This window comes from Phasianus colchicus, chromosome Z (assembly GCF_987193195.1).
Source record: "Phasianus colchicus chromosome Z, bPhaCol1.hap1.1, whole genome shotgun sequence".
NCBI lineage: Eukaryota > Metazoa > Chordata > Aves > Galliformes > Phasianidae > Phasianus > Phasianus colchicus.
In genome coordinates, this window is record NC_143476.1 from 61,623,455 (window position 1) to 61,636,847 (window position 13,393).

A 13,393-nucleotide genomic window follows, 5' to 3' on the forward strand; every position below is an offset into this window, starting at 1 on the left:
GCTACTTACCCAGCCATGAATTGTTACTCCTTTTGGAGTTTTCCAGTGAGCCCAGGACAAAGGTAAGCCCCCTATCTATTCTTTTTTAGTGCAATAACCTGCTTAGCCAAACTCTCTTGTATATATTTCTTCCACTTACGATGGATTCCTTGGAACTCCATCCTATTATAACCCAAAAGACAAAGAAAGTACAAGATAAACTGGCAGGGTGCCCTCTGACTGATGGTCCCTGCCGAAATACATTTATACATAACGGCTAGACCATATACACCAATAGAACTAATGGATATGGTGCAGCGATTTTGGCAGAGGCCCAAAGAGGGTGTACCAACATGATTACTTAGATTATGGAATTCAGGGTCAGAAGGCATCATGGTTAATGGGCCAGAAGTATCAAAATTGGCCACTATGACGGTGCATCCTGCCCTCAGGCAGAGACTGTATGCTGCTGTTCAGTATAACAATGAGAACCATTCAGTAATAGACTGGTTAATGGCATCATGCCACATGATTTGGCTGAACAAATCAGATATCCCATTAAACAGAGGATTATGGTCCTCCATGGAGGACCGTCAAAATTATATTTGTGAGCTGGGCGTAAGAGGAGCGATATATGAGGACTCGTTTGAAAGCCTGGATATGGTAAAGTTTTCAGCAGGTATGCGAGATTTAATCTTACAGCAGGCCCCTTCCCACCTATATGGGACCTTAGTTTCCATATTAAACCCCCTGGTGGCCTCGAAGGCTGTGATTCAACAGGCTGCCCAATTAGTAGCTGATCTGGGGGAGATAGAGCATCTGCGCACTAGGCGCAATATTCGAGTAGTAGAAGAAGCAGAGGTACTTCCAGTAGTTAAAAACAAGAGGCCACCTGTGTGGAATCATCAGTCGGGGCCTGTAAGGGTCTTGCGAAAACAAACATTTAACGACCTCATTTGGGCTGGGGTCCAAGTTGCTAAAATTGACCGCCAGACCAATCACATCCTCCTTTAGCTGTGGAGACACATATAATCAGAAATTCCAAAATTACCCTAAGAAACAAAGCGTAAGAGTTATAGAGAGAATACTAACAACAACGTGGAACTTAGAGGATTTCATTGTTCCCAGTAGGAAAAAGAAGGCCTCTCAGGTGTCTCGAGCCACAAAGCCCAAGCCACCTGAAACAAAAGACTTAACTTTGGCTCAGTTCATGGTGTGACAAGGGATGTTAGTCCCCCTAGGGCCTCCAGAAGAGGCTGGAGGCCCTCTATAGAGTTTTCCTGGTCCCAGAAAAATATTCAGAGAGTTATGGCATTAGTGGACAATGGAGCAGAAACATAAATTATCTACGGAGATCCAACTAAATCTGATGGAGACAGAGTAATGATTGTTGGTTTTGGGGGACAGACTATTCCTGTCACTCAAACATGGTTGAAATTGGGGGTTGGGCATCTCCTACTCCAGGAGTATAAAGTGTCTATTGCCCCAGTCCAGGAATACATCCTGGGCGTAGATATTCTATGGTGTCTGGCTCTCCAGACAACTGTGGGAGAGTTCAGACTTCGACTGAGATGTTTTAGTATCCAGGTGGTGCAGGCAATATTAAGAGGCCATGTGAAACATGGGCCTATTTGCCTGCTGAAACCATGCCAGATTACTAATGTAGAACAGTATAAACTCCTGAGTGGGCAAGAAGAAATATCAAGAACAGTGCAGGAATTAGAAAAAGTGGGCATTATAGGACCTGCACAAAGCCCATATAATTCCCCCATATGATCAGTGCAATAGTCGGATGGTACGTGGAGAATGACAGTGGATTACAGAGAATTAAATAAGGTCACGCCACGTTTTCATGCGGCCATACCCAATATTGCCTCCCTAATGGACAAATTAAGTAGAGAGATAAAAACCTATCATTGTGTGCTAGATTTAGCAAATGCATTCTTCAGTATCCCAATTGCTGAGGAATCACAAGATCATTTTGCGTTTACATGGGGATGCAGACAGTGGACCTTTCAGGTCCTACCACAGGGGTACATGCATTCACCAACATATTACGACAATCTAGTGGCACATCACCTGGCTAATTGGAAACAAACCTGATGATGTTAACTTATATCATTATATTGATTTTCTCCTGCTGACATCTGACTCATTCGAGGCAGCAGGACAGGCAGCAGATTCATTAACTGCCTATTTGCAACAGAGAGGATGGCTATAAATCCCCAAAAGGCTGCAAGGTCCAGACCTGTCCATAAAACTTCTGGGTATGGTTTGGTCAGGAAAGACCAAAGTGCTACCCAATGCTGTCATAGGTAAGGTTCAGCCATTCCCAGTCCCTACAACACCGAAGCAGCTGCAAGAGTTTCTAGGTATATTGGGTTATTGGTGTTCCTTTATAACTCACTTAGTACAGCTGCTAAGGCCACTGTACAGACTCACTCAGGGGTAGCTATGGGACTGGGGAAAAACAGAAGAGTATGCTTTCCAACAGACAAAACTGGCAGTTAAACAAGCCCAGGTATTGTGTGTGTTGTGTGTATTTGATCCTACCCTCCCAGCCAAGTTGGATGTTCACGTTACTCAAGATGGCTTTGGCTGGGGCTTGTGGCAACACCAGAGTTCTGTTCGGACCCCAGTTGGTTTCTGGTCTCACGTCTGGCATGGTGCAGAAGAAAGATATAGTATGATTGAAAAACAGTTATTGGCTGCCTACTTTGCATTACAGGCAGTAGAGCTGATACCTCAAGCGGTGAAGTTATAGTTAAGACCACTCTGCCAATTCAAGGGTGGGTGAAAGATCTGACCCACCTTCCTAAGACAGGGGTGGCCCAAGCACAAACAGTGGTATGATGGGTTGTCTACCTCAGCCAAAGGAGCAGTCTGTCTTCATCATCCTTGAAAGAAGATCTTCAGAAGATCCTAGGCCCAGTGACATATCACAGTGATGCACCAAAAGAAACACTGGTTGCTCCACCAGAGTCCTGTTCAGGAGGGAAAATATTCTATCCCTGAAGATGCCTGGTACACAGATGGATTCAGCAAGGGTAATCTGAGCAAGTGGACAGCAATAGCATACTATTCCTCCATAAAAACATAGCAAGGTAAGAAACCTAATCATTACTATGAGAAATTAACTACAGTGATTAAAAAAGTTATATCACCAATTACTCAGATTTTACCATCATTCAGATCCAGAATAGCTGAGGAGCCTCTGTTCCAGTGAGGATTTGGAGGGCTTTTCCTGATAACTGGGAGGTCCTACACAGTGTGTCCACTCATAGGTTATTTCTCCAGATTTGCTACAAGAAGGTACAGCTTTTATATTGTTGATTTAACAAGCTTACATTACTTCAAGCGTGGAAAAATCTGGTGGTACTCTCCTATTGGATTCCACCCCAAAGCCTGGCCAGTGTTCAAGAAGGAATGAAGGGAGTGCCTCTCTTTGAACTTTAACAACACAATTCTCAACAAGATCAGGCGTTTAGTCTCACTGCTCACAAGAATTTACTGCCTTGTATACATGCCCCTAAATAAAGAAAATTCCTTATCAATTATTGTCACATAATAACCATTACAACAGATCTTTATAAATTGGCATCAAAATACATATTCATGTTAAAACAGCAAAATAGGTAAATATTGCATTGTGTGTGCAGTATAGTATTTGGTTGTAAGATTCATTTATAGGTCAACTTCAGTTCAGTGCCTATTGTTCAGGCCTAAGTACTTCAGTGATTGAAGTACTTTAGTGTCTCCTGTAAGAAAGTCACAAGGGAATCTCCACTTCCTGAACTGTACAGCAGACAAACATCTGAGACCACTAATAACAAGGTTTTTTTTCTTGGAAATCTTCCTTAGAATTCACATAATTTCTTCTGCTGACTAACTAAACACATTCTTAATTTCTTTGTTGAATTAAGTACCTTAACAAAGAAACTCCATTTATCTACCTCAGAATTGTCCAGCTTCTTTATATCTATGAATGAATATCTGAAAAGCATACAAACAAAACCAGAACAAAATAAGTTCTCTAAAAATAGCTGAAGTAAGTACCAGCTGCGTACTCACCTTTATATATTGTTTACACTCTGAAGTCAGGAGAAAGATGGCCACTTATCTTGTCACAGAAATAAATCACACAGCTTACTGTCTGCTGTATGTCAGTGCAAATCTGTCAGAAGCAAATATATGTGTTTCCCTTCTCTTTTCAAACTTATGCAAATATTTTTGTTCCCTTTCTTCAGCAGGTCTTCAGTTGTTTCCAAGTAAACATGATCAACTTTGAAAAATGTATATTCCTATTTAAAATCTTCTTTATTTTTTTATTCATTTATTTTGTAGTAAGTGAAAACAATGTCAGATAAGAGAGTTCTGTAACAATAAGGGATAGCAAAAAATAATCTTTCTGGATATTTCTTTCTCAGACAGTCATTCTAAAAGGTCAAACTAAAAATGAGAAATTTGGCCAGACAAATGAAGCATGAGATTAGTGATAAGACTTATTGGGGGAAATCCTGCCCTTATAAGCTATGTCCACTTGCATTATGTGGTGAGAGAAAGTAAAGCAAGGTTCCAGACACTTTCCTGGCAATAAAGCCATGTTGCTGATGCAGGCTGGCTAGACTACAACGTTTGCTGTTTAGCCTAAACCACATCACAGCTGGCAGAAATCCTGCTCTGTTACAAAGAGTCATGGCATTGATTCCTTTATCTTCCTTTCTGTGAAAGCCTAATTACAGAGAAGAGAACATAAGTATATATGTGTATGTGTGCGTGCACGCGCGTGTGTGTGTGTATGTGTATATACACTCTTAACAAAGTAGCAAGAAACAATGTATTCAGGATCTATAGAGAGAATTTTACCAGGTTTGTTCTATTGGACATCAGATATATGTATTAGCATGAGAAAGTGAGTGTACACAGCAGCTTGACTAGTCCAAAGAACATTTTTAGAAAGCATGTGGAGGAAGAAAATTCTGCAGGTTCTGAACTAATGTTAGTAAAGGTGCTGAAAGTGCATAATAATTTTGCTCTAATAGGAGGTATAAAAATAATTTGATTAAGACTGAGAAATAAAGTGTAGAGAGAGTGTGATTCTTTTTGATAGATATTGATTTCATTTAGATTTGCTAAGTATGGGTAACTGAGTAGGTGTTGTGAATAATATTAGAAAATGTGAATAACAAGGGCATATGTTAAAGGTGTAATTTTGATGAATAGAAGAATGAATTTTAATGCCTAGAAACATAATAGAAATAGAAACAAATCTCTTGTAGTTTTCTCTTTTAATTTAACCTTGATATTCTAATATAAATGTTAAATTTAATGTGAGATAGATAGATTCTCAATGACTTACTTGAGTAATTTTTGTGGTGAATTGTGTCAATCATTATTTTGGAGAAGAACTCTCTGCCTCAGTATCTGCAAAACGACTAGATGCTGGCTAATGGATCAGAAAACAAATGCCTTCTTATAATAAAAGATACCATTAAAATCAATTTTCATGACACATATTGTGCTCAGTATAAAGATTTTTATGGCACATCATGGAATGGCATGCCTTGCAGTTATTAAGATTTCACAGAAGAAATGTTCAATCTGGCAGAATTTTCCCATATGAATTTAAATTCAAAATGTAATATAGGAGAAATTGTATGGAAAAATAAAAGAAAACACCAAGAATTATTTTTACTGTGCTCTTACTATTCTTGTTCCTGCTTTCAGGATCACTAACATTCACCTTAAAATCCACTTATACATGTTTGATAATAGAAAGAAGGAATATACCTGTTAAAATAAATTACCAGCAACATTTTAATTGTTCTTTAAGTAGGAAATTTAAATTAAAAACTCCATAAATCTTTGTCTCAGCAGTGACATATGCATTTATGTACAAAATCCATGTATAAATATACAGATATTATGTGTGTTATATTCCCAACTGCCACATGCCATGTTCCACCATGCATTAATAGGTAGAAGTTGTTGGTGTTGTAAAACACTCACAACTGCCCACAGAATCATGAATGTGTCATCTATAAAGTTGAAAATAAACATGTCACTACATTGTCCTGGGCAGCCTGGTCTAATATTTAATAGGGAGGTTGGTGGCCCTGCATATGGTGGAGGGGTTGGAGCTTCATGATCTTTGAGGGTCCCTTCCAACCCAAGCCATTCTATGATCTATGATCTATAAAGATAATCTATTTGCTTGTATGATACACTTATTTAATTACCACAGGATGATAGAGGGCAATGGAGTGTATTAATTATTTCTAAATGTAAAATCTCATTAAAAAAAAAATATATATATATATATATATATATATAATTACTGCTACTTATTTATTTCTCCAAAGTATACAGAAATATCTCGGAGATATCGTGTATTTGTACCTCTCCATATCTTGTCTAAGTTGTAAATACCTATGAAACAGTATGTTCATATTCATATTGTACAGCTAATACTGGCTTCATGGGGGCTAGAGCACCTCTTCTAAAAACAGAAGTTGAGGGAATTGGGCTTTTTTTTTTTTTAGCTTAGACAGAGTAGGCTCCAGGGAAATTTCATTACAGACTTTCAGTACTTAAAGGGAGCTTATGAAAAAGATGGAGGCTGACTTTTTACAGACTGTAGCCAGAGGAAAAAGGAGAATAATTTTAACTAAAAGAAGAGAGATTTAGGTTAGACATTAGGAGGAAGTTCTTTACTCAGAGGGTGATGAGGAACTGGAACTGGTTGCCCAGAGGAGATCTGCCATCCTCATCCCTGCAATGTAGGACCAGATTGGATTGGGCCTTAGGCAACCTAATCAAGTGGATGGCAGCTCTGCCAATGGCAGGCAGGTTGGAAATAGATCTTTAAGATCCCTTCGAAAACAAGACCTTCTATGATTAATTTTATGATTCTATGTTTATCAATATCTTGTATAATCTACAACTTGACGTATTTAATTATTGTTTTCATAAGAATTGTGTATTTAAGACACTGAAGTGTCTGAAAAGTTGTTCTCCTATTTCTCCTCCCAGGTCTACAAGGATGAGATGCCGTATCTCATCAGAAAGGAGTTATTTTTCAGTTTTGCATAAAAAATTATAATTCAGCTTGTGATGTTTAAATATCTATATATAATAAAAATGTTAGCTCACAAGAATATTTGCACATATGAAAGTCAGTACAGTCCTAACATTTTGAAAATATTTTAATGTAAAATTCCTGCTCTAAGTTTCTGAAGTGATTTAGGTTTTCTAGATAAACAGAAAAAAAAATCCATAGTTAGAGCTCTATTACATAACAAGAATAAAGTGAACTGAAAGATAACTTTACTGTACTTATCTAGGTTATGAAGCAGTTCCTGATGCCAAATGCAGAGTTATACATTATGCCTCCACTGTAACAGCAAATCTATATTCTGGAAAAAAAAAAAAAAAAAAAAAAAAAAGAAAAAAAAAAAAAAACAAAGAAAGTAAGGATGAAAATAATCTTCATGAAGGACATGAGTATTATTAGAATGTTTTCCCTAACTTTACAATCTATTTATTTATGTTTGAATAATGACTTTTTTCCTGGCACTTCATGAATTCTGGACTAAGCACTGTAATTTATTCTTTCTGGTATCAGAAAGTTGCAGGTGAAGGTTCAAATTGTTCCTAACTTAGCAGCCTTCCTCATTAAGATGAAAAAATATATATATTAAATACATATTTCAAAACATAGGCTTCTTGGACCTATGGAATTTATAAGTAAATTCTAGTAGTGGGTTACAAGTTTTAAACTTGAAGAACAGGATTTGCTTGAGACCTTCTTTGTATTTTTAAAACTGTGCTACCATCAACTATCATTCACAACAATTAGAATCTAGGTATATCTATTTAAATCAGTATAAAATAAATAAGTTGATGACATTTCTGCCTCTTACACTTAAAATTAATGGTACTGCTGCTTTCTTCTGAGGTCATCAAATTGCACTGAAATATAACCACCACATCACTTGAATTCAGATTAACAAATCTAACACTAAGTAGCCTTATCATCAATAAAAGCCAAAACAAGAATAAAACAAACAAACAACAACAACCAATAAAACAAATACACACACACACAAGAATCAAATTAATACCAAACAGCAGGGTACATTACAAAATCACTTCATATGTAACACTGCACAGGCATTTTAGATACACTGATATTCATTTTTGTACAACAGAAGAAATTTTCCTTACTGTACATTTTTAAATAGACTATTCTAGATTTCTAGATTTCTATTCTAATTTCTAGAGATATTCATTCTATTTTTCCCATCAATAATTATCTTGTTCTCTTTTAAAAATGTTCTAGTCATTTTTCTTAAAAAGATAAGGAAGTAATAATGTGGTTGAGTAATGAGATAGGAAACTGCAAGTACATCCTCAGCTCCGTTGTTTCAATTGTAACCAAAGTGTTATGATAAGAAGTGTGTATCATATCAGTTCAACAAGCCATACAGTCAGAAAGGCATTAAAAAAAAAAAAAAAGGAATATTTGGAATATTTTCGAATGGATCAAGATCTTTTTTTTTAACAAGGTGAGATATAATTAATGACTCTTTGCAAGTTACTTATGAATAACTTGAAAAAACTGCAAGTTATTAGCTTCTAGGAATTATCTCCATCAAGACTTGGAGTAATTGAAGTCAACTTGAAAAAGATCATTGTAGAACAGGAAAAAAAAAAAAAAAAAAAAGGAAAGTGAGAAAGGATCAATCAATCAAATGAACAATTAAAATAAAAGAAAACCAAATAAATTTTGGATACAGATTACCTTAAAAGGTCTCTTAGGAAGAAAATTGACCAATGAAGATAATCTGATGCAGTTTTTCTCTGTATTTGGAAGACTGTCTCATTTTGTACCTGTAAGATCATTTAGATATTTAGACGATACAGAAATATTCTGAATCACAACTCTGAACAAAACTCAACAAAACTTTTTATGAAAATATTTACAAATAAGGAAACGGAACTTTCAGAATAAATTCATTCAGTCTCCTGAACTCAGTTGATTTCCATAAGCACTGTGGAAAGGAGAATTACCCCCTGGTGTTATACTCAAACTCCACAGATGGTCTTTTTGATCTATTAATCAGATTTCCTGTATTCTTAGACAATACCTTAATCCCTAATGCCCTGTCATGGTTTTATGATTTTTGGTAATTGGTATTCCACATCATAACATCACGTAGTGCACAAGGAGTTAAAGTATTAATGCTCCAGTTCCAGGCACCTGTCCAGAAGAGAAGAAGAACTACATACCCCAGAGAACTTTGTGTTCAGACAGGGAAAATAGGATCTTGTGGATTACCTGACCTTCCCTTTTCTGGCTCTCTCTCCTCTCTGTGTATCTCACCTCAACATTACGGTGAGGCCTTTCCACCTTTCTCATTATATTCCACTCTCTCATTATATTTGATTTATTAGTTCCAATTCTGATTATATTGTATTATGGTATGCTATCTTGCATTCCGATACCATATTTAGTAAATTAGTTTGTTTCTCTTCAGATCGTTGCGGCTGTTTTTAATTTTCCTCTGTTTCCCCTTTCTGGAGGCTCAGATCCACAGATCTCCCTGCCCCACTAGTCACAGAACTGGGCTGAACTAGCTCATAAACCACTGACATGCCCTCCCATTAAATTCACAGTACAGTGAAAACATATTTAATCTAGGTTACAAAGAGAGAAAAAAATGTTATTTTTGAAAAACAAGTACTGACAATTTTGTCCTAATTTCTGTGTTTTCTATGGAAGTTCTTAGTGAAACATCCTCTAAAATGATATCCACATTGCAGAAGCTTTCTTATGTGGCTTTTCCAAACTACATAGCTTATCATGGTTCAGTTGGCCTATTTAACTGTTCCACATAATTTAGCATTTGGTCACCACTGCATAGAACTAAATCAGTTGGTTCTGCTTCCACTACAATAACTCTAGTAGTATCTCTATGTACATCCTCAAAAATAGTAATAATCAGAACTACTCAATTTGTGTTTAGGTTGTTATTATTTTTTCTCTCTGCTACTATAGTTGAAAAAAATTATCAGTGGAATTTGATATATCTTTTTTCAGGTAGAGAATATGCAAGACACAGATTTTTAGATTTTCATTCTCAGAATTTCACCATTAGGCTGTTCTTTCTGTTTATACTAGCTAAGGGATTATTAGCTATTTTTATGGCATAATAGTATTAACATCACTCTTTAAAAAATCACTTAGTATTTCTTTATTGGAGCCAGTTTCTTTTACTTTCTTCTTCAATCTGTAGTCTGTAGAGGAGACAATCTCTGTATCCTTTCTGATAATTTCACTTGATTAATTTATGCATTCAAACAGTCATGCAGGAAAGACAGAACATGACTATTTTATTTCAAAACAAATGCAACAGCCTATGTGCCTGGTATCTTGTAGAAAAAAAGAATTCAGTAACCATAACTACACAATATGAACCTGTTAATAATGCAGATTCCAGATTGTCAAACAGCTGCCAATAATAGAGTACATATTCTTAAATGCAGACTTGCATTTGACTGTTATTTCATTATCCAAAAACACTTTTAATATCAGTAGCTAGAATTTTAAGACTCTTGAAGATGGTATAAAGTCAAAGGGTTCTGAATCACAATGACCTTTTATTTCTCCATTCTCTAATGGGTGATATTTCTAAAATGAGATTATTGTGCCCATAAATATGTACTGTTTGAAAAACAATGGCTATATATTTTTTTTTTAATTAAGAGGGAGTGTATTTCATTATTTAAACATTATCAACAAAAGAACTGACTTAGTTATTATTATTAATAATAATAATAATAAAATAACCTAAATTGGAACATGATATTAGAAGACTATATCTAAGATTCCCAGAATTAAAGCCACCAATGAAATCCTTGGGTTGCTGAGAAAATAAGATATATTCTTAATGTATGTATGTGTCAAATTAAACTTGTGCTTTAGCTAAAGTTTGCAGGCCAGCCAAGATCACTTTTTTTTTTTTTTTTTTTTTTTTTTCTGTGTAGATGCAAGTGGAGAAATTTCCACTTTCCTGGATTTTTTTTTTTCTGGAATTTTAAACAATTTGTCATTTTTTGTTTCATTTTTGCTTCATGCCACTTAAGAATCCAAAAAATCTGTTGCTTATGTCAATAGATATTTTTTTCATAATAAAATTAACACAAAAGTTACAGGAATAGCAACAGACAAGAAAGAAACAGCAGGAAAATTTAATCCATACTCTCTGAAGTATACCAGTACTATAAGCTGTCTGTATAATTTGAAGGATTTAAAAGGTTGATTTCATTTTTATACAGCATAAAATAACTGGAGTTGATGGTTCAGAGAGGAACCACATGTAAAGCAAAGAGCTGATAGGCTTGGAAGTATGTACTAATGACTTTCAGATATTTATTTGGATGTCTCTTAGATAGCATTATGGCTATTGCAAAATGAGCATATGTAAGTTGGAGACACTCTAGTTGCATTTATTATTTTATACTTTTTCTGAAATCACAGCCAGCACAATCATGGGAAGATTATTTGGTCTTCAGGCTGGTATTTTCATGCCTGGTAAACAAGTTATCACTGCATTACTCTGCTGTTTACAGTGAGCTTTTTCTATTTTATCAAAACATAGTCTCAAATAAATTGACTAAGCTGAGTGAGAAGTCCATATACAGTGCCCACTGAATCCTGAAACTGTAGATTTGCCTTCAAGAGCTTACTTCAGTAATTCTTTTAGCTAAAGTTATTGCAGGAAGAGAGTTGTTAATTTGTTTCTACAATTGCTGAAATATCTTACCTTAGTTCTCATATAATCTTACCTGGTGATTGATGGCTTTACATTTTCTTCCATTATTTCTAGAATTTGTTTTGATTTATTATATGGAAGTTAATATGCTATGGTTCGTATGTGAAAAATCAAATATTATATAGGAGTATAAAATTTCTGCAGTAGATGATACAGATATTTTTGTACACACTCTTTTTGTCAGTGCATGTAGTTGTTCGTTTGCTAGCCATAGCAAATCTTACAATTATGGAGAAGTTTAATCATAAATGAATAGAAAGAGAAATAGTACTCTTTGCTGAAATATGTAAACTAAGATCTATAAAAGGAGATCAACTTTCTGTGTCATCCTATGAAATTGCGAATATATATATATATTATTCCTTGGATATATACTCCATGATGTCTCTTATTTATTTCCTCAGAAACAGGTACAAAGCTCACAATAAGAAAAAGTGAGGAACCATTCTGCATTGGGTTCTGAGCAACGTGATCTAGTTGTGGATGACCCTATTCATTAAAAAGGAGTTGTGCTAGATGACCTTCAAAGACCACTTCTAATTCTAAGGATTTTATGATTCTATAACACTATTTGATTGAGTGAAATATCACTACAGAACAATATTTTTAATGAAGTCACCACTGTTAGCTTTATGTTTTTGCCAGTGGTGAACAAGAACCTGAATGCCACACATAAAAATCTGTAAGACCATCTGGAACACGGCTAGTGGCTTGTCTTTCACATCACCGTTGTCACTGCTGAAATGTACCACTGACTGCCTCACTGTGCTCGAATCCCCTGTTTGATCTCCATAAATGTGCAGCAAGCCTCAGTGAATGTCAATTTGTGACATTTTTTTCTACATGGAAGAATTACACACCTTTGCGTCATATGCACTTGCATGTTATACATCTTTTTGTCAGGCTGCCCTTCTACTGTAAGCTGTTACATGGAAACGGAATGCAGCAGAACACTAGCAGAAAGTTTCAATCTCTGCTGTCATGCCAGCAGCATTCACCTCTGATATCATGGGCCAAAATAACAAATTTTGAAGCCTTGCTTTCAAAGCAGCCTTCATATTTCTTTGTGAGCTATGAAGTTTACAGTTATTTGTCCTCTGCCATAATGCAGAAAGGCTTGCCATTTTTGAAAAAGTAAAGCATAAAATTATTGTATTCTTTAATTCATTATCCTGCAAATGGATTTGTTATTAAGAGTTTAGTGTCTTACTCCTTTACACAAATATAAATTAAGCCAATTAATTATTTAAATAGTGAATCATTTGAGCTGCTGGCAAGAAATATTATTGTCATATAGCCAAATGACGGCATCTACTCTGCTTAGTCTGATAAATGTGAGGCAGTACCTATCTTGCTTTCAATTTTCAGAGTATGTGTTCTATTGAGGAAATAGACATTAAATGTTGTGGTTGCATTTCCAATATCCTGGATGATATTTATCATATAGAATGAGCTTATATATTTAAAATTTTATTTCACTGTAGTTAAAGGACTAAAAGATTAAAGGAAAGAAACAGTAGAATAAAGATACTAGCTCTAATTAATTCCGTTGTTTCTTAATAAACAGACCAACAAAC

General features: G+C 35.4%; 1 protein-coding gene across 1 annotated transcript; it reads left to right on the top strand.

Moving 5' to 3' along the window:
• The first annotated feature begins 408 nt into the window (after positions 1 to 408).
• LOC149913029 (uncharacterized) lies at positions 409 to 1,198 on the top strand. Its single transcript, XM_090131889.1, is given in 2 exon segments — positions 409 to 1,007; positions 1,009 to 1,198. Coding segments are annotated over 2 exon segments (789 nt in total).
• The last annotated feature ends 12,195 nt before the right edge of the window (positions 1,199 to 13,393 follow it).